This window comes from Xyrauchen texanus, chromosome 27, assembly GCF_025860055.1.
Source record: "Xyrauchen texanus isolate HMW12.3.18 chromosome 27, RBS_HiC_50CHRs, whole genome shotgun sequence".
Lineage (NCBI taxonomy): Eukaryota > Metazoa > Chordata > Actinopteri > Cypriniformes > Catostomidae > Xyrauchen > Xyrauchen texanus.
In genome coordinates, this window is record NC_068302.1 from 2126752 (window position 1) to 2151900 (window position 25149).

General features: G+C 40.8%; 1 protein-coding gene across 1 annotated transcript in view; it reads left to right on the forward strand.

Moving 5' to 3' along the window:
* The first annotated feature begins 6813 nt into the window (after positions 1-6813).
* Positions 6814-25149, forward strand: part of LOC127620632 (plexin-D1-like) — a 108533-nt gene continuing 90197 nt past the window's right edge. Inside the window, exons 1-2 of the mRNA XM_052093822.1 lie at positions 6814-8148; positions 12917-13093. Coding sequence (XP_051949782.1) covers positions 6919-8148; positions 12917-13093 — 1407 coding nt within the window. The 5' untranslated portion in view covers positions 6814-6918. The remainder of the gene's footprint in view (positions 8149-12916; positions 13094-25149) is intronic.

A 25149-nucleotide genomic window follows, 5' to 3' on the forward strand; every position in this document is an offset into this window, starting at 1 on the left:
GTAAGCAAAGCCTGTCTCCCACTGTGCCCTGTGTACTTTATCCTGAAATAAGAATGATCAGAAACAACAGTCTGTTTACTGAACGCAAACGTAAATAATTCTCACTGAAGCTGCGTATGGTCATAAACATTCTATGCCAAATCACGAAGGCATAAATACACAATCACACACATCCACAGGGCAAAGTTACTTTATTCTCGTGGATGTATAACTGTGTTTGATTTCTTGTGGCTATAGTTTTGAAGTGTTTATAAACTGGTCCCATTTACTTCTCGTGTATATGCCTGTAACAGCAATTAAAAAAATCCGTTGGTGAGTCAAAATAATATTTTGTGGTAATCAAAATTGACAATAAATGGTGTTGATTGAGCTTAACCTGGAATATCCCTGTGGCAGGGCGGAGGGCGGGGCTGGGTCGTGATCATACACACCCAGTCCCTTATCAGGCTAATCAAGCCTCCGAGAGGGATAAAGGTCGACTGCGGAGGATTGTGCAGGAGAGAGAGATAGTTTACTGACATGTTCGTCGTGTGTGTGTTTAAGTTTATCATTAAAAATATTATTTATATTATCAAGCCGGTTCTCGCCTCCTCCTTTCCATTGAATACGTTACACTGGTGCCGAAACCCGGGATCACGACCCAGCCCCGCCCTCCACCCTGCCACATTCCCCCTTAAAGAATAAAGTTGGTCATGACCACAAATAGCTGCCTGGTAATGACCAACTTCTTTAAACAATCTTCTTTCTATAAAAGTAGGGAATTTATACTATAACTTAATGACAGATACAAAAATGCATTGGTAAGACTCTCATCACAGTGCAAAAAATACAGACATCATCTCAGACCAATCCACTTCAAAGCTACGGCAGGTCCCTCACATCCAGTGCATTTGTTCATGCTTGAGATAGTTGAAGTCACTACAACATGCTTGCAAACCTGCAAAGAAGAAAAAGTAACAATATGTCAGAATGGTAGTAAAAAAAAGGGTAGGGGCCTGGGTAGCTCCACGCGTAAAGACGCTGACTATCACACCTGGAGTCGCGAGTTTGAGTCCAGGTCATGCTGAGTGACTCCAGCCTGGTCTCCTAAGCAACCAAATTGGCCTGGTTGCTAGGGAGGGTAGAGTCACATGGGGTAACCTCATCTTGGTCACTATAATGTGGTTCTCGCTCTCGGTGGGGCTAATGTAGTTAGCTGTCAACCTAAAATAACATAACATCACTTGCCACAGCACTTGGAAAGAAGACATCCAGGTTTCACAGACCCGCCAGACACGGACAGCACAGTAAGTTCACTAGGTAGACTGCATAAAATATGCCGCAATATATCCATATGCGGGAGTAAAGTTGAGCCCTTTGTTGCCGCACCGGACAGAATGAAATCAGCAAAAAACACATTGAAATGCACTCTAAACCTATTTATCAACACAGTCATTTGCAATAGATGCTTTTATGAAGTAATATTAAATAGTGGAATGAATAAGACGTCCGTCTGGCTTGATTAAAGATACACATGCATTGATGGATGCACAAACCCTTTCTGTTCAGTAAATCTGACTGAATCCAGATGATTTAAGAAGGTTTTGATTTGGGCTCTGTTCTGTGTACATGAATTACATTTGAATGTAAATGCAGAGCCCAGAGAAATTTATTAACTGAATAAAGCTGCAGGTCTGTCAGTCAAAGCTCAATGAAAGTCTGCTGTTAAAGCCACACACAACTTACGCCGCAGACGAAATATGGAACAGGCTGAGTGAGTAACGGTTACTCCATACATGAGAAACGGGGCTGGGCAAAATGCAACAAATATTTTTATGATATTTTCAGCCCACGACTTCATCACGTGCAAATTCCCGGATGTCTAATGCAGAAGTAAGCACGAGTTCCGCACACGAGGCGTTTAGGATATACTTATTAATATTATACCCGTACCCAAACCCCTTATCTAAACTTAAGCCATCAGTAGAGTGTGTGAACATGACAGGAAGCTGTTGTGTGTGACAGAAGCAAGTAATTGTCACGTATTAGATGGAAACGATGTCCAGCGACGTCATTGGCTGTAGTGAACGTCTTAGGAATTCAAACGAGTGCAGTCGCACGATATCATACGAATTAGCCAAATTTAGAAAAGTCGTACGAATCCTGAAAATTTCACCGTGAGAGTGTGTTGGATATATTTTATAGGAAAAAATATTGTGATATCAGATTACATGATCAACGCCCTTGCCGAGGGTCCTCGTCTGCGAGCATCAATATCAGCATCGGGTTATTTGTAAGACATCATCGATATCTGACTGAATGGTGCCATTGCCCAGCCCTAATGTGAAATTATAAACAGTGTTTACTTAAAAACGGGCATTTTACATGATAGCGACAAGCTTCTGTGATCTGGACAGTATGTCGCACAATGCACACAACTGCTGCAGCACAACGTAAGAGTGAAAACACGGATCTCTCAATGACACGATTACAGTAAATATTGTATTCCGTTAGTTAAAATAAATAAATAAAACACTTTTTCTCCATAAAATAGTTTAATCACAGATATAATATCCTCAAACAAGATGGGTGGGCAGACATTGTATCCGAAAAGATAAATATTTTATTTCAATGGACAGTTTTTCCATATTAGAGTTCTACAATGAAATGGCTAGATCATGTTGAACTAGTTAAAGGACTAGTTTCAGACAATTTTCTTATCATTTACTCACCTTTATGTCTTCTCTAACTTGTCTGACTTTTTCTGCAGAACACAAAGATGTTTTGATGGAGATATGATGTTAATATATACATACAATGCAAGTCAATGAGGTCAAACACCTTCAAGCTCCAAAAAGGACATAAAGACAGCATAAAGGTAATCCATACAACTCCAGAGGTTTAATCCATGTCTTCTGAAGTGAACCACTCCAAAATATAACTCCTTTATCACCATAAATCATGACATTGCACTCTCCAGACATGATCATGATTTCCTGCTGGTATTGTTACTATATTTATATTGGAGTACTTTTGACATCACTAGTGCCTAGACAGCTTGAAAGTGTTAGTCCCCATTCACTTGTATTGTATGATATATTCACATCATATCTCCATCAAAATATATTTGTTTGTGTTCCGTGGAAGAAAGAAAGTCATAAAAGTTTGTGACGGCCTAAAGGTGAGTAAATGACAAAAGAATTATTATTTTTTGTTAGAAAAAATAGTCCTTAAGTAAAATAGTAGATATTGCATTAAAAAATTTTAGCAAACCTGGAGTAGACAATGTACATATTTTTATATTGTATATCTGCTTTGCATGTCTGTTGGCTTAACATATCGTTTTTGATATTGTTAATATTGTTTTGATGTCATTATCATTCAAATGTATAGGGCAATTAAAACTAAGGAAAATGAACACATTCAAGTTATTGATCATTTATTTCTGATTACTCGATTAAACATTTAAATAATCAGCAGATTACTCAATTACAAAAATACTCAATACAGTGACAGCCTAATACAACCAATGCACTCATACTTTTTCCCGAGAAATATTGAAATATAGGGTGGGTAATGTGTTCTAAGAGTTCAAGGCATAACACATTCATTGCATTTCCTTCTTAGATACTTTAGTTTCTGTAGAGTTTTGTTCCAGCTGATACTTAATGTTTGTCATCTGAGAAAACAAGTTGAGATTTGTAAAATAATTGACATATTTAAGGAAAGCACATGCAATAATGACATAATGTCGTTAAAGACTTGAGAACAATACAAAAAAGTTATCTACTTTAATGACATTAATGGTGAAAAATCTATGAGTGTCCTATAGGTTGTGAGTACTGCATGATATTTATATTGACAAGGGTTTTGTCAATCTCACAACAGACTGACATTCTCCATTCAAGTCAAACATCAAGATCACATACATAAGATGTCCTCACAGCGCAGTGTTCTCACACACAACCTGACATACTGTACACAATAAAACTATCCAATAACCCAATTCCTTTTCGTGTAAATTTAGTGTAAGTAACCCATAAAATGACTGGTCTTTTTCTTATGGTAAAGATTGAAATGCCGTGCATCACCATGGTTACACGGAATCACCATAGATGTATGTGATGTTGTCTCCCAGACAGATGATCCTTATTGCAAATAAACATACATGAGGCGTTCCATCCACACGGATTGTCTTCATTTTGCTGTTGGGGTTAATATGGTCATCATTTACAAGTCTTGCAAGGGAACCGTCACCTCACTGCATCAACACTGAACATAAAACAGAACAATTTCAGAGCAACATTTATTATTGACATGTTAATGGTCATCCCCAGTCTTTGAGAATCTATCAATGACATTTACGTTGCCTCTTTTTACACATGTAAAGGACTATATTTACACAGTCTAATGTATTCAGCGCTAATGTAGTTTTAGATTTTTTATGTACTTTTTCATTTCTGTTTAATATTCAATTTGTCATTACAATTTAGATATTTAGTTAGTTATTTTCTCATTGTTTTGTAGTTTCAGTTTAGTTTGTTTTTATTTTTAAGTTTCAGTATTTGTTATGGCTGCCAAAGCTGAGCATTTTCTGGTGTAATTTAAAAGTCTAAAATAATTACATTTCTCAGCGCAGTGTTGTATTTCTTATGATCCACATTTTATCCATATGTATTCCCTTAAATTATTATAAATCATTACTAAACTAATCTTTGGGGAGTAAACAATAACAGAGGTTGTGCAACCTCATGCCATCCCAGATGTGTGACTTTCGTTCCTCTGCTGAACACAAATGAAGATTTTTAGAAGAATATTTCAGTTCTATAGGTCCATACAATACAAGTGAATGGGTGCCAAAACTTTAAAGCTCCAAAAAGCACATAAAGGCAGCATAAAAAGAATCCATAACACATGACAAAGAGAGAGAGAGAGAGAGTAAAAGAGAGAGAGAGAGACAGTGAGAGAGAGAGAGAGAGAAAGTGAAAGAGTGAGAGAGAGACAGTGAAAGAGAGAGAGAGAAAGTGAAAGAGCGAGAGAGAGACAGTGAAAGAGAGAGAGAGAGAAAGAGAGAGAGAGAAAGTGAAAGAGCGAGAGAGAGACAGTGAAAGAGAGAGAGAGAGAGAGAGTAAAGAGCGAGAGAGAGAGACAGTGAGAGAGAGAGAAAGTGAAAGAGCGAGAGAGAGACAGTGAAGAGAGAGAGAGAGAGAGAGTAAAAGAGCGAGAGAGAGACAGTGAGAGAGAGAGAGAGAAAGTGAAAGAGCGAGAGAGAGACAGTGAAAGAGAGAGAGAGAAAGTGAAAGAGCGAGAGAGAGAGTGAAAGAGAGAGAGAGAGAGAGTAAAAGAGCGAGAGAGAGACAGTGAGAGAGAGAGAGAGAAAGTGAAAGAGCGAGAGAGAGACAGTGAAAGAGAGAGAGAGAAAGTGAAAGAGCGAGAGAGAGACAGTGAGAGAGAGAGAGATGTTATGAATATAGTTTTTCAAACTCAATTATTCTCAATTATGAGGGAGTTCAGCCCCTTTGGCAGTGATACATTTTGCCTGTCCTTTAAATATTTATGAGAGCAAAGAACACGCCGAAACCTCTGTAAAATGATGTTAATGTTGTAGTGTCGGAGAGGAGACGTAGCCATCTGGTAGCACTTTAACGGTTCTTACGGTGCCTTATGCTCCTGGATCAAGGGCTCAATGTGGATCTGCGTGACTAATTGGAAAGATAAAGAAACATGAGCACCAGGTGAAAGTTCAACCTCAGCCATTATACACTGAGCTTACAACTTCACTGTAAAAAGTAAAATGATTGTTACCTTCAGGGATTATTTCTACCTGATTTGACCCTTAAACATGACTTTAGTTGGTTTTAACCTATCGTAGTTGGGTTGCTGAAGTTATATTTAAGTGTTTCAATATGCTGCAAAGTATTGTTTTGACAGATTGTACAGATGCACGTTTAATCCAAAACTGAATCAAGATCAACCAAAGAGCTGTTTTCTGAGTGCATATGACCCATAAGTAGACAAAACTTTGTAATATTTAGTGACTGGATTTAGAAAAAAAATTGCTGTAGCTAAATAAATGAATAAGTGTGCCATAAACAATTTATGGACATTTTCCACTGATTTCCTTTTTGCAGGTATTTGACTACATTGACTAATTTCTGGAGCTTGCACATAACCCAAACTTTAATCCATTTACATACAGAAAAGACGAGCTCCAGCACTGCTGAGACCCCAAACAGAAGAAATGTTTCACATGCAGGACTTTTGAAATGAAGATCAAATTCTATGTATCAATAACAAACATGTATCACAGTAATACTATGTTTTTGGACATACATTCAGGATATGCTTTTAATCAGTCAGTGCATTTCTTGAGAATCTAATCTTAATGTTATTGCAAGCACCATCAGTTGAGCTACACTGAAAAATGTTCATCTAAAAAAGTGCTGGTTTTAAGTCAAAACGTGATTTAACATCACTGAAGCAACCTGAATACATCGGTTTACACCAGCAATGCACATTTTAAGGGTTAGATCAGGTAGAAGAAGCTCCATAAGGAAATAATATGAATGCAAATACCATGGCAGATGTCATTCAGTGTCATGATACATGAAGTACCATTACTGTGGGATACCTTTAATGTCCCATACCACCACTTTTTTATGAGGGCAGTTCTCGTTTAATTAGAGGAAAACTATGTTTAAGTATGTTTTTTTTTTAGTTATTAAGGGGACCTAACAGATGATGAGTGCTGTGGAGCTGCTCTCTCTCTCTCTCTCTCTCTCTCTCTCTCTCCTAAAGGAAGCGGGGACTCTTCATCACGTCACTCGGCGTTAAGGCGCTCGGCAGGAAACAGTCTTTCCTCCCGGATTGTTGCGCTCTTTTCCGCTTGCTCAATGCAACTCTCCGTCCAGAACCCGCGGAAGCCAGCCAGAAGGAAAAATGCCTCCTTCTATGACGGAGAGAGATTCTCTCAAACTCTTATCGACCCTTTTCGCCCTGTTTTTAACCGCTCTCCAAACGCGCGTCGTCGGTGCGCTCCAGATTCAACAGGCGTTCGAGTCTACCAACCCCACCAATAACTTCGTGGTGGACGCGGCGTCGCGCAGGGTTTACCTGGCCGCGGTCAACAGCCTGTACCAGCTGAACGCGACGCTTGCGTTGGAGGTGGAGACGCGCACCGGACCAGTACGGGACAACCCGTTGTGCCACGCGCCGCAGCTGCCGCAGGCGACGTGCGAGCACGAGAAGACGCTCACCGACAACCACAACAAGCTCCTCGTGCTAGACCGCGAGCAGGACGTGCTGGTGGCGTGCGGCTCGGTGTATCAGGGCTTCTGCGAGCTGCGCAGCATGGACAACGCGTCCCGAGTGGCCGTCAAGTTCCCGCAGGACGGGGCAACGGTGTTCCCGAGCATGCTCAATATCGTCGCCAACCACGAGAACGCGAGCACCGTTGGCCTCGTCTTTCGGAGTCACGGCGGAACGCCTCGGTTGCTGGTGGGAGCGACCTACACCGGAATGGGGACCGAGTTCTTCCCCAAGAACCACAGCAAAGAGGACCTGCGCTTCGAGAACACCCCGGAGATCGCCATCCGCTCGCTCAACACCAAAGACCTCAACAGACTCTTCACGTACGACATCAACCCTTCGGAAGATAACGTGTTCAAAATCAAACAAGAAGTGAAGCAGAAGAACAAACTCAACTTTGTGCACGCGTTCGTACAGAAGAGCTACTCGTACATCGCCATCAACAACGACGCCAACACTGGCCTGAAGGAGAGCCAGCCCAACAGCATCCTCGCGCGCATCTGTCTGGACACGGACGGTCCCCGGCGGTCCTTGTCCACAGAGAGCCGCAAGCTCACCGAGTCCTACATCCAAATGGGAATCCAGTGCGGATCCAGCGGGAATATTTATAACAGACTCCTCTCCATCTATCCCGTGGAAATCAGCACCGAGAGCGCGGCGGCACCGGAGCCCCATCTGTTCGGCGTGTTCGCCAGGGCAGGTAGGCAGGCGGCGGTGTGCGCGTTCCGGGTGTCGGATGTGGGAGAGATGATCCACCAGGGTCGCCGCAACTGCTCCAGCGGACCCAACAGCGATGTGCAGGTGCTGGACAGCGTCATCCAGGGATCAGGGGCCGAGTGCGAGGGCAAGGGGACCATCGTGGTAAGCTCAACCTTTCCACATTGGCAACACTTTTATAATAACGCTCATGATTGACTCATATAATTCTCGACTGATCAATAATTCATGCACATTTAAATGGGAATATCTGGCCTATCTTTTATGAAAACACTGGAATCAATGTTTATGGCTTTCAGATTCATTTCTAACTCTATGAGTGCGCATGAAATAATGAGAAGGCATATTCCACAAATAATTGATATGTCAAAGTGTTCCTTTACCAGTGTTGTGAGAAATAAAACCACTTAGTTATGGTTATAGATTTATGCTTTGTACTTACTAGTAATACGTAATCTTTTATTAACTTATTAATAAGCATGTATGAGTAGTTGGATATTGAAATATGAATATGTAGGCTACAGTATCCTGAATGGAAATATTTGTATCAAATTTGAACAACATTCACCTGCATTTCTATATGCACGAGTATGCATGAAAGAATGACCAGTTATTTTACAAATACTGCAACATTTTTTCAGTGTTCTTTTAGTAATACTGTGATACATATATATGATAATGCTGTTTTTTTTAAGACAAGTGGCATAGTTAGGGTGACACTTTATAATAACTTTTATAACTATTATATAAAGCGTGACTGATCAGTGCATTACATGCTACAGTAGGCAGTGTGAGTCAAAGCTCAATGCCATTCAGCTGCATTTATAACTGTAATCTCATATTCTACAAATATTGATATGGCAAAGTGATTTGCCTTTGATTGAATTTTACTTATGCTGTGGTAAATAATCATTTAATTTATAAGTTATATGTTTATGCTGTTTTTGTTATTACTAGTGGTCTAATATGGGTTTATAATAATAACTTTCATTAATAACTCATTAATAACTATTTTATAATGCTTGACTGATCAGTATATATGACAAATATTTGAATCAATGTTTAATGACTGCATTTCTTACTGTTTGAGTGTGCATAAAGTAATGACCAGTTATTCTACAAACATTGATATGGAGCAAAAAAAGTGTTCTTTTACTAATCCTGTTATAAATAACCATTTCATTGGTAGGTTTAATTATATGGTTATGCTGTTTTTTTTATTATTACTATAGTGACCTAATATTGGTAACACTTTATAAAAAGAACTTTCATTAACAACTCATTACAAACATTCACTTAATTCACTTAAATAGTATATGAACATATATGAATGAAGGTTTCATGAAATTAAGAGATAATTCTCTTTGAATGTACTTTTATGATCAGTTTTCTAAGGTACTGTTCGGGTCTATTGATATAGAAGGCTTCTTAATGTTTGAAATATTTTGGGCCATCTTGTTGTTTTGTTGAAACAGTTATACAATTTCATGCCTAATACAAACATATTTCACTCAGTGGAGCATGTAGAGTGTTTCAGTGCAAAACAAGACATGTTACTTACTCATATAGACGGAATAAATATAATCGCCTTTAGGGAGTTTAATTAACATTATATCTTTGACCAGCGTGGGTATTCTTAGAGCTTTTATTATGAATATGTTTTGTGAAGAGTGTTTCAAAACCTCTATGTCCTTATATTGATTAGTTTACTGTCATTTTGTGAACTATTAATCATTTGTGAAAGTGAGTATAAACTGCCAATTTTCTGCATCACAGTATGCTGTGCACTCAAAAATGTGGTTAAATGCACAATATGATCCAGCTTGTTTTAAACCCATGGGTGATATTATGACAGACCCTGCAAGCTCATATACTACACACATCCGATGTCAATTTAAAATAATGCGAAAAATCGCTATAATTTTCACCAAACCACTGTGCAGATTTCTGGAGCAGCTCATTCTGGAAAACATACGGTTTTCATTATGTAAACATGAAGTTTTATGAAAAGCATATGGCAGTCTGGTGTTTATTTAGCACTTTTTTTTTAGGTTTTGGCTTTGTTCTTTTAACTTTCTCGACAAGAAGTCTCTGTTTACGTAACGCAGGCTCTCCCAAATACGCCAAGTGCACAGCCTCTTCTATCCCTGCTAGTTTTCATTTCTCATGCTTAAATTCTAATGCTATGACGTCACATTATGCCCACGGTACCCCATTGCTAACTTTATTGAAGCTATTTGATGTCTTTTTAAATTAACTATCAGATGATATTATTCATTTTTAAAATGTGCAAAAGCAGTATAAGTAGAAGTGTGTCAGTGGTATATTAAACATATACAGGTACATTTACACAAAATGCAGCTTATGAAACAAAACAAAATACAAATTTATATAACTGAATAGAAAACATTTCACTACAAAAACTAAACAGAAATTGCCTAGAAGTACTTGCGTAATGTGACTCAATATGAATAATTTTTTGAACGGCTTTGAGCGCGTTTTCTCAGGCTACACCACCACTGGCTGGAAAAAGGAGCTTGCCCCAGCCAAGTCTACTGTCACACTACTTTGAAATGCAGTTTGTAGCACCAACACAGGGGCTAAGAGAATTTTAGTTTTAGAGTAGTTTAATTGTGATAGTGTTCAGCATGTATGTAGCATATCTGATAGATTGTGTTCTTCTGAGAGCACTGGAGGTCACCACGCTGAGGGAGGGAAACTCGTGAGAAAAACCCACCCGCTGAATTCTTTGTCTCTCCCCCGCTTGAGTTCCCGTCACCCTAACATTAACCTCTCACTGCCCGACTCAACTCACATTAAATTCAACACATATTTCCATTTAAATGTCACTTTAATGTAGGCAGAACATGATACGATGTGTGCAGACTGAATTCAGCAGACACAATAACAACATTGATTAAACAATATATTAATTAGTGCGCAATAACATTTCAAGGCATCCTCATCTGATACAGCATTATTCATCATTTTCATTTGATCCTTCTCACTGTTATTACTAATTAATGGTGTTTGCTGAGGCAAGCATGGATATTACTGTTGTACATTTTTAGGGTTAGGGATTTGAACAAACCTCTAACCCCATTCAGTTTAGGTGAGTAACACATCTTGCACAGTTTGTGCTACAGACATAAATTATAGCTCAAATCATGTGGCTTGCTCAGGAGAGGTGTGCTATTACTTTTCTAAACAATCAGACTGAAGATTTTCACCTGGTAGATGATAAAACAGGAATAAAAGTACCATGGTCATGAATAGAGACAAGAATATCATATGGGGTGGGCTCTTTTGACAACCACACAGAGCTCCCAAGCAATTGATTAGCGTTGTGATAAAAATAACTTAGAACACCTATTAACTGCATAGCAACAACCGCCAACAGACCACCCAAAACACCTAGCAACCATATAAAAATACCCTGGCAAAAATCACAAACAGACCATTTTGAACTACTAGCAACCACATAGTAGCAACACCCTGGCAACAACCACCTACAGACCATTCAGAACACCACCAACAGACCACTGAGAACACCTAGCATCCTCATAGCAGCACCCCCATCTACAGATGACTCAGAACACCTAGCAACCTCATAGCAACACCCTGACAACCACCACCTACATACCAATCAGAATACCTAGCACCCTCATAGCAACACCCTGACAACCATCACCTAAAGTCTTCTCAAAACACTTAGCAACATCATAGCAACACCCTAGCAACCAACACTGACAGTTGTCTCAGAACACCTAACAACTGCATAACAACACCCTGACAACCACCACCACCAGACCATTTAGAACTACTAACAACCACACAGTAGCAACACTATGGCAACGACCACAAACAGACCACTCAGAGCACCTAACAACCTCAATGCAACACCCTGACAACCATGACCAACAGCCCACTCAGAACACCTAGCAAGCTCATAACAACTCTCTGGTAACCACCACCTACAAACCAATCAGAACACCTAGCACCCTCATAGCAACACCCTGACAATCACCACCTAAAGTCTACTCAGAACACCTAGCAACATCATAGCAACACCCTGGCAACCACCACTGATAGTTGACTCAGAACACCTAACAATCGCATAACAACACCCTGACAACCACCACCAACAGACCACTCAGAACATCTAGGAACCTTGTAGCAACACCCTGGCAACCACCACCTACAGACCACTCAGAACACCTAACATCCACATAGCAACACTCTGACAACCATCACCAACAGACCACTCAGAACACAAAGCAACTGCATAGCAACACCCTGGCAACCATCACCTACAAACCACTCAGAACATCTAGCATCCACATAGTAACAGCCTGACAACCACCACCTACAGACAAATCAGAACACCTAGCATTCACATAGCAACAGCCTGACAACCACCACCGACACACCACACTCAGAACACCTAGCAACCTCATAGCAAAACCCTGACAACCACCACCAACATACCACTCAGAACACCTTGTAACCGCATAGCAACACCCTGGCAACCTCCACCAACATACCACTCAGAACACCTTGTAATTGCATAGCAACACCCTGGCAACCTCCATCAATAGACCACTCAGAACAACTAGCATCCGCATAGCAACACCCTGGCAACCACCAAAAACAGACCACACAGTACACCTAGCAACCTTATAGCAACACCCTGGCAACCACCACCAAAAAACTTATCAGAACACCTTGCATCTGCATAGCAACACCCTGGCCCACCACCTCTTTCAGACACAGAACATCACAGTAACTGCATGGCAACATGCTATTAGAACACCCTTTCAACCATCTAGCAACACCTGAGCATTATAGAAGTTTGCACATGCAAACATCGCTCACATTTTCTTCTTGTAATCTCTTGTAATTGTTTTTTCAGCTTCAGCCAGAGCAGTTGAATTGTGGGGCTGCTCACCTGCAGCATCCATTGGCCCTGAGAAAGCCCCTGAGGGCCCGACCCATCTATGAGGCCCCTGGGCTCAGCTCTATTGCTGTTGATAATGTCCACAACCACATTGTGCTATTCCTGGGGACGAGCAACGGGCGACTACGCAAGGTGAGATACACACAGATTCATATATAATATATGTTACTTAATTATATAAAAACATATCTTATAGACCAGTAGTACTCAACTGGTGGGTCGCAACCCACAAATTGGATGCAGGTCTGTTCTGATTGGGTCACTGTCAGGAAAAACAATGCTAAATGTGAATAACTACATAATCGTGCACAGAAAAATGTCAAAATACATTTTTAAAAGGGATGTTTCACACACCATTAGTTGTTGATATCAAAGGCTGTTAGTCTGATCAAACTCCACAATATTTTGTATCAAATAAATCTGTCATTTGATGATATGACTAATAATCAATTTTCCTATTCAGCTCATGTCATGTTAATAATTTTGCAACTTATTGGGCATATGCAGTTAATGGTAATACATTTTAAACAATTCTGATACTGTGTTTCCACTTGAAATCCAATGTAAAATCTCAGTTTGCAGCAAAACCAGTTGAGAACCACCGTTTTAGAGTAAATACACCAGAAATAATCTACATAATGCCACAAACCAGCAGTCACCAGTTAGTGGACCCTGGCTTGGTTCCATCCGAACAGCGAGATAATGACAACGGTTGTCCTATCTAAACATTTCTACAATTTCAGTGAACAGTATGTAAAACTATACATGCCACAAGCACACAGCGGAGACACGGTGAGCAGCAATGTAGATGGAGACTGGCATCTTTCGCTAAAACACACTGCAGAAAATGAGAATAAAGCAAAGTGAAACTATCTTCATCTGTCTGATAAATGACTCGGACGGTTCAGCTAAAGCAGCTTTGTGACAGGACAAATTCACATGTCAACATTTTAGAGTAACATCTTTTTCTGTTTAAGTTTAGCTTTATTAATCAGCATGTCAGCGTGCCTTTCATGACAAACCTTTTTTTTATAAATTGTGTTAAAGTTGTCATCATCTCTGATTATTGGTCATAATTAATAGAAATTATTAGTTAGCCTGGCTAGTAGAGTTCTCTGCTTCTGATGAGAATATTCCCAATATTTCATATTCAGCCTATTTATACTTAATTTAAGCAAACAGTATATTTAAGATGCACATTTGTGTAAATATAAAAATATAAAAATTGTCCATTCAGACTTTTACATTTTCAACATTTTCTCTCAAGGGTTATCCCTGAACCTCCATTTAGTAATCTATATTTTCTCAGTCAAAAGTGTCCCATTCATAGATATCTGAATGTAAAAAGTATTACAAATAAATATTCAGAATGTTAAAATATTCAAACATAAAAACTGGACTGCTGTCACCCAGCTTGAAACAAATTGGGTCATTAAAACTATTATTTATATTATCAAGCCGGTTCTCGCCTCCTCCTTTCCATTGATCCTTTTACACAAATGTTGATCTTATCTTGTAATATTAATATCCAAGTGCCCTTGACTTATGAAGTCTATGAAATGTATTATCCTAATCTTTTGGTAGAAAAGGTCCCGCACACCCCACAGCTTTGGCTTTGTCTCTGGGCCAGTGTCCTCATCTCTCCTTTGAAGAGACTATTTTAACTGTTGAATTTTTTTTTACAAAGTACCATTGCTGCCAATGTGGAAAATGATTATAACTATTAAAAAAAATTCAAAAATTCAAAGCCATACTGAATACTGACATTGTGCAAGTTATTATTTTCCAGACCTCTGGTGCAGAGACCGGTCTTGAAACTTTAATTGAATACCCCTGCCATCTTTAACTTGATTAATTATGGTTGATTCAGTATACCCACACCATTAGTGTTATAGTGCATAGAAACACAGGTCACACAGAGAAACAGACAGGTTTAAATGTTTGTGAAAAAATTCTCTGCAAGGTGTTTGCCTTGCACAAAACCCCCCTTTAAAAGCATTCTTGTCCGATCAGGTGGTCCACACCTTATGTCCTTCTGCTGTCCGTCTTTTCTGTGTGTTTGTCCAGTGCATGTTTGCACAGTATCTCGTGTGTGTGAGCTACAGATAACACAATGTTTACCAGTTTCAATTGCTCTCTACACAATGTTCAGTTGTGTATAACATGTAGAGTTGTGAAGGCCCAGGTTTAGGGTCTGTGTGAGTGCAGCTGTAGTATTAACTCTACAAACTCTAGTGGAGTTCAATTGCAAAAAAGTACCATAGCAGTACGTTTTGTTTTTTACATACCAAAAGGTTGGAATAATGTACAGATTTTGCTGTTTCTGAATTAAATTGGTACTTTACATCTGATCACAAAGTATAGTCAGGACATTACTGATGTAATGAAAACAGTACCATCACTATTTGAAAAAGTCATTTTTGATCAAATCTAGACAGCAACATCACTCCAACACCTTATCCTTGAGTAATCATGCTAAATTGATAATTTGGTACAAGAATATCACTTGATATTATATCAAACACAGCTGAAAGCTATTTGGTTCATTAAATGAAGCTTAACATCGTCTTTGAGTTTGTTTTGAGTTACCACAGTATGCAATAGACTGGCATGTCTTAAGATTTACATTTACATATTTGGCAGACGCTTTTATCCAAAGCGACTTACAGTGCACTTATTACAGGGACAATCCCCCCGGAGCAACCTGGAGTTAAGTGTCTTACTCAAGGACACAATGGTGTTGGCTGTGGGGATCGAACCAGTGACTTTCTGATTAACAGTTCTGTGCTTTAGCCCACTACGCCACCACCACTCCGATATTGTCTTTAGGACAATATTAGGTCAAAAATGGCAAAAAAAGAAACCGCTCTCTCTAGAAACTCATCAGTCAATCATTGTTTAGAGGAGTGAAGGCTATACAATGCTTAAAATTACCAAAAAACTGAAGATTTCATACAAAGCTGTACATTACAGACTTCAAAGACAAAGAACAACTCTAACAAGAACAGAAAGAGATGTGGAAGACCAGATGTACAACTAAACAAGAGGATAAGTATATCAGAGTCTCTAGTTTGAGAAATAGACGCCTCACATGTCCTCCGCTGACAGCTTCATTGAATTCTACACGCTCAACAGCAGTTTCATGTACAACAGTAAAGAGAAGACTCAGGGGTGAAGAAGGCCTTATGGGAATAATTGCAAAGAAAAAGGCACTTTTGTAACAGAAATCAAAAAGATAATGTTCGAGTGGGCAAAGAAACAGACATTGGACAACAGATAATTGGAAAAGAATGTTATGGATCTTAACCCCATTGAGATTTTGTGGGATCAGCTAGACTGTAAGGTGTGTGAGAAGTGCCCGACAAGACAGACACATCTAATGCAAGTGCTACAGGAAGTGTGGGGTGAAAGGTCACCTGAGTATCTGGATCTGAGGATCTGTAAAGCTGTCATTGCTGCACATGGAGGATTTTTGGATGAGAACTCTTTGAAGTAGTTTAAGAAGTTCTGATTTTGTTTTTGTAAATTTTAATAGGAATTTTTCACACTATTTATGTCCAAGCTATACATTGTGATCAGTTGAATGACACTGGTGAATAAAAGTACCAATTTCTTTCCACAAGAGCAAAATCTGTACATTATTCCAAACCTTTGGCTGCCAGTATATGTATTATCTGAAATACCTTAAAGTACCATTAAATACATGGTACACCAATGAGCCAAAACATTATGACTGTGATTATGATTTAGACACTTGTCTTATACGGACCTGCCGAGGCATGGACTCTAAAAGACCCCCGAAGGTCCTGTGGGATCTGGCACCAAGACAAGAAGGTGAAAGTGCCACCGTGGATCAGACTTATTGGTCCAGAACATCCCCAGAATAAAATCAATTGGATTGAGATCTCGGGAATTTGGAGGCCAGCGCAACACCTTGAACTCTTCATCATGTTCCTCAAACCATTGATGAACAATGTGTGCAGTGTGGCAGGGTGCGTTATCCTGCTGAAAGAGGTCACTGCCATCAGAGAATACCATTGTCATGAAGGGGTGTACCTGGGCTGCAACAATGTTTAGGTAGGTGGCATGTGTCAAATTGACGTCCACATGAATGGCTGGACCAAGGGTTTCCCAGCAGAACATTGCCCAGGGCATCACACTCCCTCCGCATGCTTGTCGTCTTCCCATCCTGGTGCCATCACTTCCCCAGATAAACGGTGCACAAGAGCACAGCAATCCACATGATGTAAAAGTAAATGGGACTCATTGGACTAGACTACCTTCTTCCACTGCTCCAATGTCCAGTTCTGATGCCCGCTTGCCCATTGTATGCGCTTTTGACAGTTGACAGGGGTCATCCTGGCCACTCTGACCGGTCTGAGGCTACGCAGCCCCATACGAAGAAGGGTGCAATGCACTGTGTGTTGCTCCCGTAACCATCAATAAAATGTTCTGTGACTTGTGCTACAGTAGACCTTCAGTCGGTTCGGACAAGATGGGATTGCCCTCATTGCCCTTGTGCATCGATGATCCTTGGGTGCCCAGCACCCTGTTGCCGGTTTTGAGGTTTGTCCCTCCTCGGACCACTGTCGGTAGGTACTTACCACTGCTGACTGGGAGCACAAGCCTTGCCATTTCAGAGATGTTCTGACCCAGTTGTCTGGCCATAACAATTTGGCTCTTGTCAAAGATGCTCAGGTCTTTAATCTTACCCATTTCTCCTGCATTCAAGAAGTTGACTACGAAAACTGATTGTTCGCTTGCCATCTAATCTACCCAGATCTTGACATGTGGCCTTGTTTGGAGATGATCAATGTTATTCACTTCACCTGTGAATGGTCATAATGTTTTGGCTCATGGGTGTATATACATATGGTAATTCACTATTGTGCTATTTATTGAAGTAAATATAATCTGATGCCATTACTGTACTACAGTAACACCGTAGGTTTTGTAAGGATTGTTAATCAAAATTATTTCTCTGCTCTGTTCCTGTGCTACAATTATGGGGCTTCTTCGAAGTTACTTTTATTAACTCAACACACACAGACACACACACACACACACATGCTTACACAAACCCAAAATACTGCCAAAACATTATTCATGAAAACACATGCAAGCAACAAAACCCTAAAAAAAATGCTTAATTAGGGCAGAATTCCACCAAGGTGTGTCATGCTGGGTAAGAATCACCTTTGTAGTAGTTATTTAAAGTCTGAAAAACATGGAGTTCTGTTCTATAGCCATGGAAAATGGCCTTCAGACGGAAAGCTCTTTGTGAGCAATGCTATTATTGAGTATTTCATTCACACAGATAAGAAATATCTGGCTGCAGGGAGTCTTGTTTAAAGAGCTTGGAAAAAGGCTTTTTGATCCCCTGCCAAGACAGGGATGTCTGCTCCAGATGTAATGGGCTGTTTTGGAGCATGTGTGTGTGTTTGAGGTGAGGCTCTGCTCATGTGTGTGTGTTTGTATGTGTGTGTGTGTTAGAGAGAGTGTTTTCTCCAATCTTTAATGTGGCACTCAATAAAGCATGAGTTCTGCATAATATCATGTATTGTGAGTGATGGGGTGATTGTCATACAAAGGCAGTGTCACACAAATAGTGCTCCCCCTACGTGAATCACACAAGAGACTTCACTCACAAGTGATTCCCATAAAACACATTTTCAGCTACCTTGGTTTCCGAAAGTGTTTTCCCCATTAATTTTTCTCATAGAGATTTCATAAAATCCTTAATAAAACACTTATAAGCCATGAACCAAACCAAGCAGCTCCGAGATGAATCACATCATCACAAACTTTGATTTGAAGCACAGAAGTATTTGGAAATGACACAAAAAAAAAAAACAGATACAAGACTGTGTACTTGCCATATTTAATGAGGGTATGAACTACAATCCCATGAAGTGAATGACATAAATCGAATTAAAAACTATGAATATGTAAAACTATTAATTTAAAATAGTTGATTATACTGTAAGTATAGAAACAATATATTTTAAGTTTATTGCAAATTAATAAGTAGTTTGAGAGTGTAGGGACTAGGGAGAGCAACTCAATTGTGTCATTCACAGTGTGTCTGGGGAGTGGGCGGAGCTGCAGCGCTCTTTTGGAGGTCTTTGTTTGCCACGACCGTGGGTAGTGTTCTTCAGCAGGAATTCTACTATTAAACATGATTAAGATGAAATAATCTGGACTGATTCAACAGAAGCATATACCTTTGATTAGCAACCTCGGAGCCCACAGTAGATCTGTCTTTAAAGGTGTACAGTATAAGGAATCATTACAAATCTATTTGCCCATGGAAAAAATGTATGGGATTTTAACTTCCAGATGCAGTTGTTCTCTATAGAGCTTGATGTTAGCATTTTGCTAAGCTAACAACATAATATGTTTAAATGCATTGTAAATGTGGGTGGTTATATGTTAATGAGCTCATGGTAGTGATGTCACAAGTAATTTCTTGCTGTTTAGTTTCAAAAAGGGTTGTGCATTTAAATCTACTTTTATTTCAAAACAACAAGAAAATTCCTGTTTTCCAAGATATGAGCCCTGTGTGTGTGTGTGTGTGTGTGTGTGTGTGTGTGTGTGTGTGAGTGTATTTATCACTTTGTGGGGACCAAATGTCCCCATAAGGATAGTAAAACCCGAAATGATTGACCTTGTGGGGACATTTTGTCGGTCCCCATGAGGAAAACAGCTTATAAATCATACTAAATTATGTTTTTTGAAAATGTAAAAATGCAGAATGTTTTCTGTGAGGGTTAGGTTTAGGGGTAGGGTTAGGTTTAGGGGATAGAATATAAAGTTTGTACAGTATAAAAACCATTATGTCTATGGAAAGTCCCCATAAAACATGGAAACACAACATGTGTGTGTGTGTGTGTGTGTGTGTGTGTGTGTGTGTGTGTGTGTGTGTGTGTGTGTGTGTGTGTGTCTGTCTGTCTGCAGGTGGTTTCATGAGTGTGCTGATGGTTTGGGGAGTGTGTGTAATGTGATTTGGGATGGTGAGATAAGCTTATTTGAGGATCTGTGTTAGTAGAGTTACATTAAATTGCAACTCAACCTCTGCTTATGTACCAACTTTCAACCTGACATCCATCTGTCTGTTCATCCATATATTCACCTATAATCAAAAGCAGTCTTCACATTCATGTTTGCTGCACTGTACAGAATAAAGCATGCATTGTTTTATCTTCCATAAAGTCTTTGATGCTGTACACACACACACATACGCACGCGCACGAGCGCGCACACACGCAAGCACACACACACGCACACACATGGCAGTGTGAGTGAGGGAATATAATGTTTTCTCTGATGTTGTGGTGGACAGAAACAACTCCTCTGAGCAGGTGTGTGTGTGTGTGTGTGTGTGTGTTGACCCATCTGCTTTATCATTGCTGTCCTGCAGATGTCCTTGACTGTATGTGTGTCTTTGTGAAAGCATAGAAAGGCATATGAACAGCAACAAACACAGTCACTGTATTCTTGTGGCACCAGCTTTCTGTCATTTATTTGCTCCTCTGATAACTGTTTCTTCTGTAGTCATATCTTACGCTGAATACTTGAACTATTTGAATTTTTTTGTGGATGGTTGTTTTCATGGATACTAAAACCTCAAATTGGCTACATTGTGGAGAGCAGCCAACAGTTTCCATGAGGAAAATGGCTTAACAAACATACCAATTTTTTTTTAAAATTGAATTAAAAATACAGAAAGGTTTGTGTGAAGGTTATTTTTAGGGATGTGTAGGATGACTAATTTAACTTATGTTTAAATAAAAATTTTGGAGTCGACTAGTCTAAAAAGAAAGAAACCTTCAGAAAACAGTTAAATAACATTGTGTTTATGCGACCAATTAAAAAAAAAATCCAAACAGCCAAATCCGATGCTAAATTCAGCTGAAAAAGGGGCATTTATCTGCGATGTGCTTGACTTGCATTATTCTAAAATTAAAAGGTGTGTATGATAACATTAATGAATGCACAATGAACCAACATGAACCAACAATGAACAATTGTATTTTTATTAACTAACATTGACAATGGTTAATAAATGCTGTAAAAAAAGATGTTGTTTATTGTTTGTTCATGATAACTAATTCATTTACTAAAGGAAATCAATGGCAACTTATTATAAAGTATTACTGAGTCATTTATTTTGGAATCAGACTACACTGGTTGCACTGTATGTTTTGCGCTGCTGGTTTAGCAGTGGTGTCGCTTGGCTGGATGGCAGTGCAGGGAAAACTGTAATTTTAGAGGATTTTAGTAAAATGTTGCACGTTTGACAACTGTGAATGTGCCGTCCATTGACTGTACTAAAAGTGTATTACAAATCAGTTGTTGTGGGCATGCTTTGCAAAATATACTTTGAAGGACAATGTGGTTGGTTGGGCACAATCTGATCAGAAATGCAGAAAAACGAACTATAATAATAGTGTCTCAATAGTGTCTTGCTGGTTTGTGTGGGTTTGGTTTAGGAGATTGAAAATATAATTATAAAAAAACAATAGTCAATGAAAAGTATTTTCCATGATGTTGTGAGTACTATGTTCTTGCTTTGAGATAGCAAAACCTTTTCTAATTTGTCCCATGCTTTGAGGGTCACAGCTCTGGTGAGTTTGTCGGTTTGTTATGTTTGTTTTGTTATTTCTCTCCCTCATGTTTCGCAGGCGCTGCCGGCAAGCATGGTCAGTGTTTCCATGGGAACACTGATTGTTCCCAGGGGAATGCTAATCATGTCACTAATTAGCATGCAAGCAACACCTGGTTCTCCGCTGATTCACTCCCTTCTTAATCCCTTCCTGTTGTCAGAATCTTCGCTAGATTGTTGTTTGGTGTGAAATAACTTACCTCACTCTCTCTGCTTCGTTGGTCCTGTCTCGTGTATCTGTTTGGATGTCATCTCTGCTCGCATGTCGGAAGATTGATTGCTTTCCAGTCTGCTGTGCGCTGGTTCTCTGCTCCTCAATACACTTCAACAGAGTCCTCATAGATCTGCCCATGGCCGCACAGACATCTACAAGCTTTTCCCCCTGCTATTACAACCGGTGCCGGGTTTTCCATTCTTCACCAGCACAGTTTAAGTTGCTATTTATGCTATTGCTATTCACTGAGCTCACCTCTGTCATTCAACAACGCCGCCAACTTCCAGATGCTGGTTTCACTCAGGAGGCCCACTCACCGGCTCCGGCGGATCTCCATGTTTCTGGGCACTCAGAGGTTTGGATCCATTCTCCAACCCCCGGGCGGGATCCTGTAGCACATTCCTTTCACAATGTTCCTTGTTCTTAACGTTAAATCCCTCTGCTTTCCCATCAGAGACAATGAAGGTGGGCTTGCGTAATCACACTCCTCACCAGAAGGGCCGGTGAATTGGGGGCCGCCATGTGGGAAAAGAAACATCCCTGTTGCGCTTCATTTAATGCCTTCTCCATGGAGCTCTGTTGGGTGTTTGATTGTTTGGCTCAAGGTCGGGAGGGGGCGAGGGTCTTATCCAGACTGTCTCAGGGAGATTGCAGAGTCTCAGTTTATGCAATCGAGTTCCGCACCCTGGCTGCTTCTTGTGAGTGGAAAGATCCAGGACAGAATCTATGCTTTGAATCTGCCTCCATGCTTTGACAATTTGGTGGATCTGGCCATCCAAGTAGATCAATGTCTGGCCCTATGCCATCGCCACCGTGGATGCCTCTCTCCACCGACCCGGACAGCTGGCCATCCAACCTAGTCCACCTCTTCGGCCAGGTCACCAGAATCACAGCACAACACAGAGCCCATGGAAGTCAGGAGAATTCGGATCTCACATAAGGAGAAGCAGAGATGTTCAAAGATTATGCTTTTATTGTGCCCGTTCTGGTCATTTTTCAGCTTCATGTCTGGTAAAAAAGACATCGCTTGTCAGTAGGAAGGGGGTTACTGGTGAGCACAACAACCTTGGACAAAGCCCCTGGATTACACACACTTCTCCTGGCCTGGCTGAATTATGGATCTATCAGTCACACGGTCTCAGCCCTGGTGGATTCCAGAGCCAAAGGGAAATTTATGGACATCGACTTGGCTTCCGAATGGCGGGTAACTATAGTCCAGTTAGATTAACTTATCACCGCCCACACCCTCTGTTGTCTCCCTGTCTAGTTTTGTGTTTTGTTGTAGGATGCAACTTAGTACTCACAACATCATATCCTTGTAACTCCCGATCCTACATGTCAGTTTGTGGTGATGGTGGATGCTTCTGAGGTGTGTGTCAAAGTGATCCTGTCGCAGCGCTCTTTCTCGGATGGAAAGATGCATCCATGTGCCAGCAGAACCGAACCACAATGTTGGTAACAGAGAATTTCTGGCTGTCCGGTTGCCTTTGGGTGAGTGGCGTCATTGGTTAGAGGGTTTGGGGTTACCTTTCATTGTCTGGACTGATCATAAGAACCTAGAGTACTGTCATAGTGCCAAACGTCTTAACTCTAGACAGGCTCACTGGGCACCATTTTTCAGCCATTCTCTCGATTCATTTTCTCGTATCGCTCGGACTATAGAAACATTAAGCACGACTAGGTGTCTTGTTTTTTTTGTGGTCGAGTCCTCCACCGTCCCACCGGATCCATTCTATCCACCACTTGAGTGGTAGACATGGTATACTGGGAGGTGGATGCTAAAGTCTGTGCTGCGCTACAAAACACAGTGTCCCCCGCTACATGCCCAGTGAGTTGGTTGTTTGTTCCGTGATCAGTTAGGACTACAGTGGGGTCACTCATTAGATACCTAGATGCTGATTAGATAGCGATTCTGGTGGCAATCGCTTCCGCAAGACTTTCGCCAGTTTGTAGTCGCGTGCCCCATTTGCATTACAAATAAGACCTCTTGTAACCCCCCTCCAACTACTGTCTGTCACTTCTAGACCATGGTCACACATTGCCATGTATTTTGTAACTGCAACAACCCCCCCAACAACTCCCATGGCAACACAGTAATTTGTACTGTTGTTGACCAGTTCTCAAAGGTGGCTAATTACATTCTCCTCCCAAAATTTCCCACAGCAAGGGAGACAGTGGTGGCAGTCATAAACCATGTCTTCAGCATTCATTCCCCACATAAGAGCCCACCGTTCAGGTTCCGTCCACCTACGCATTCATTCAGAGGTACCGGCACACCTGGAAAGCCACCAGAGAAGCCCTCATATGGACTGGCACTCGTGTTAAGAGGTCAGCGGACCAACACTGGTCAAAGCCTCCAGCTTACGTGTGCAGGCAGAAGGTTTGGTTGTCCGCTAAGGACATTCCACTCCGACTCCCCTCACGTAAGCTTGGTTCCCAGTTTATCTGGCCATTTCCCATCACCAAGGTCATTAGTCCAGCGATGGTTCATCTTAAACTACCTCCTTACCGCAAACGCATTCACACTGTTTTTCTCGTCTCCAAAAATATAACCTGTCTTGCATTCTAATTTACATCCCACCACACCCGTCCCACCTCCTCCACTTCTTGTTGAGGTATCTCCGGTATACACAGTCAGGAGATACCTCAACTGATCTGGTCTGATTGATGTGAAGCAGAGGGGCAGAGGGTTCCAGTACCTGGTTGCCTGGAAGAGTTATGGACCTGAGGAGAGATGTTGGGTCCCAGCTCGGGACATCCGGGATCATGCCCTCATAGACCAGTTCCACCTCCAGCAAGGTAATTCTGCTGGGGATGCCAGGAGGCATCCTTGGAAGGGGGGGGGGGGCAGGTTACTGTCACGGTTCCAGTGAGTTTATCGGGTTGTTCTGTTTGTTTTGTTATTTCTCTCACTCATGTTTCACAGGCGGTGTCGGCATGCATGTTCATTGTTTCCATGGGAATACTGATTGTTCTACTAATTAGTGTGCTAGCAGCACCTGGTTCCCCACTTATTCACTTTCTACTTAATCCCTTCGTGCTGTCAGTATCTTTACTAGATTGTTGTTTGGTGTGAAGCAACTTACCTCACTATCTCTGCCTAGTTGGTCCTGTCTCTGCCCGCATGTCGGGAGTGTGGTTGCCTTCTAGTCTGCTGTACTGTTGTTCTCTGCACCTCACTACGCTTCAACAGAGTCCTCACGGATCTGCCCACTGCAGGGCCATGGTGCGCACACATCCATGAGCTTCTCCCCCTGCTACTGCAGCTGGTGTCGGGTTCTCCATTCTTTCACCAGCACAGTTTAAGTT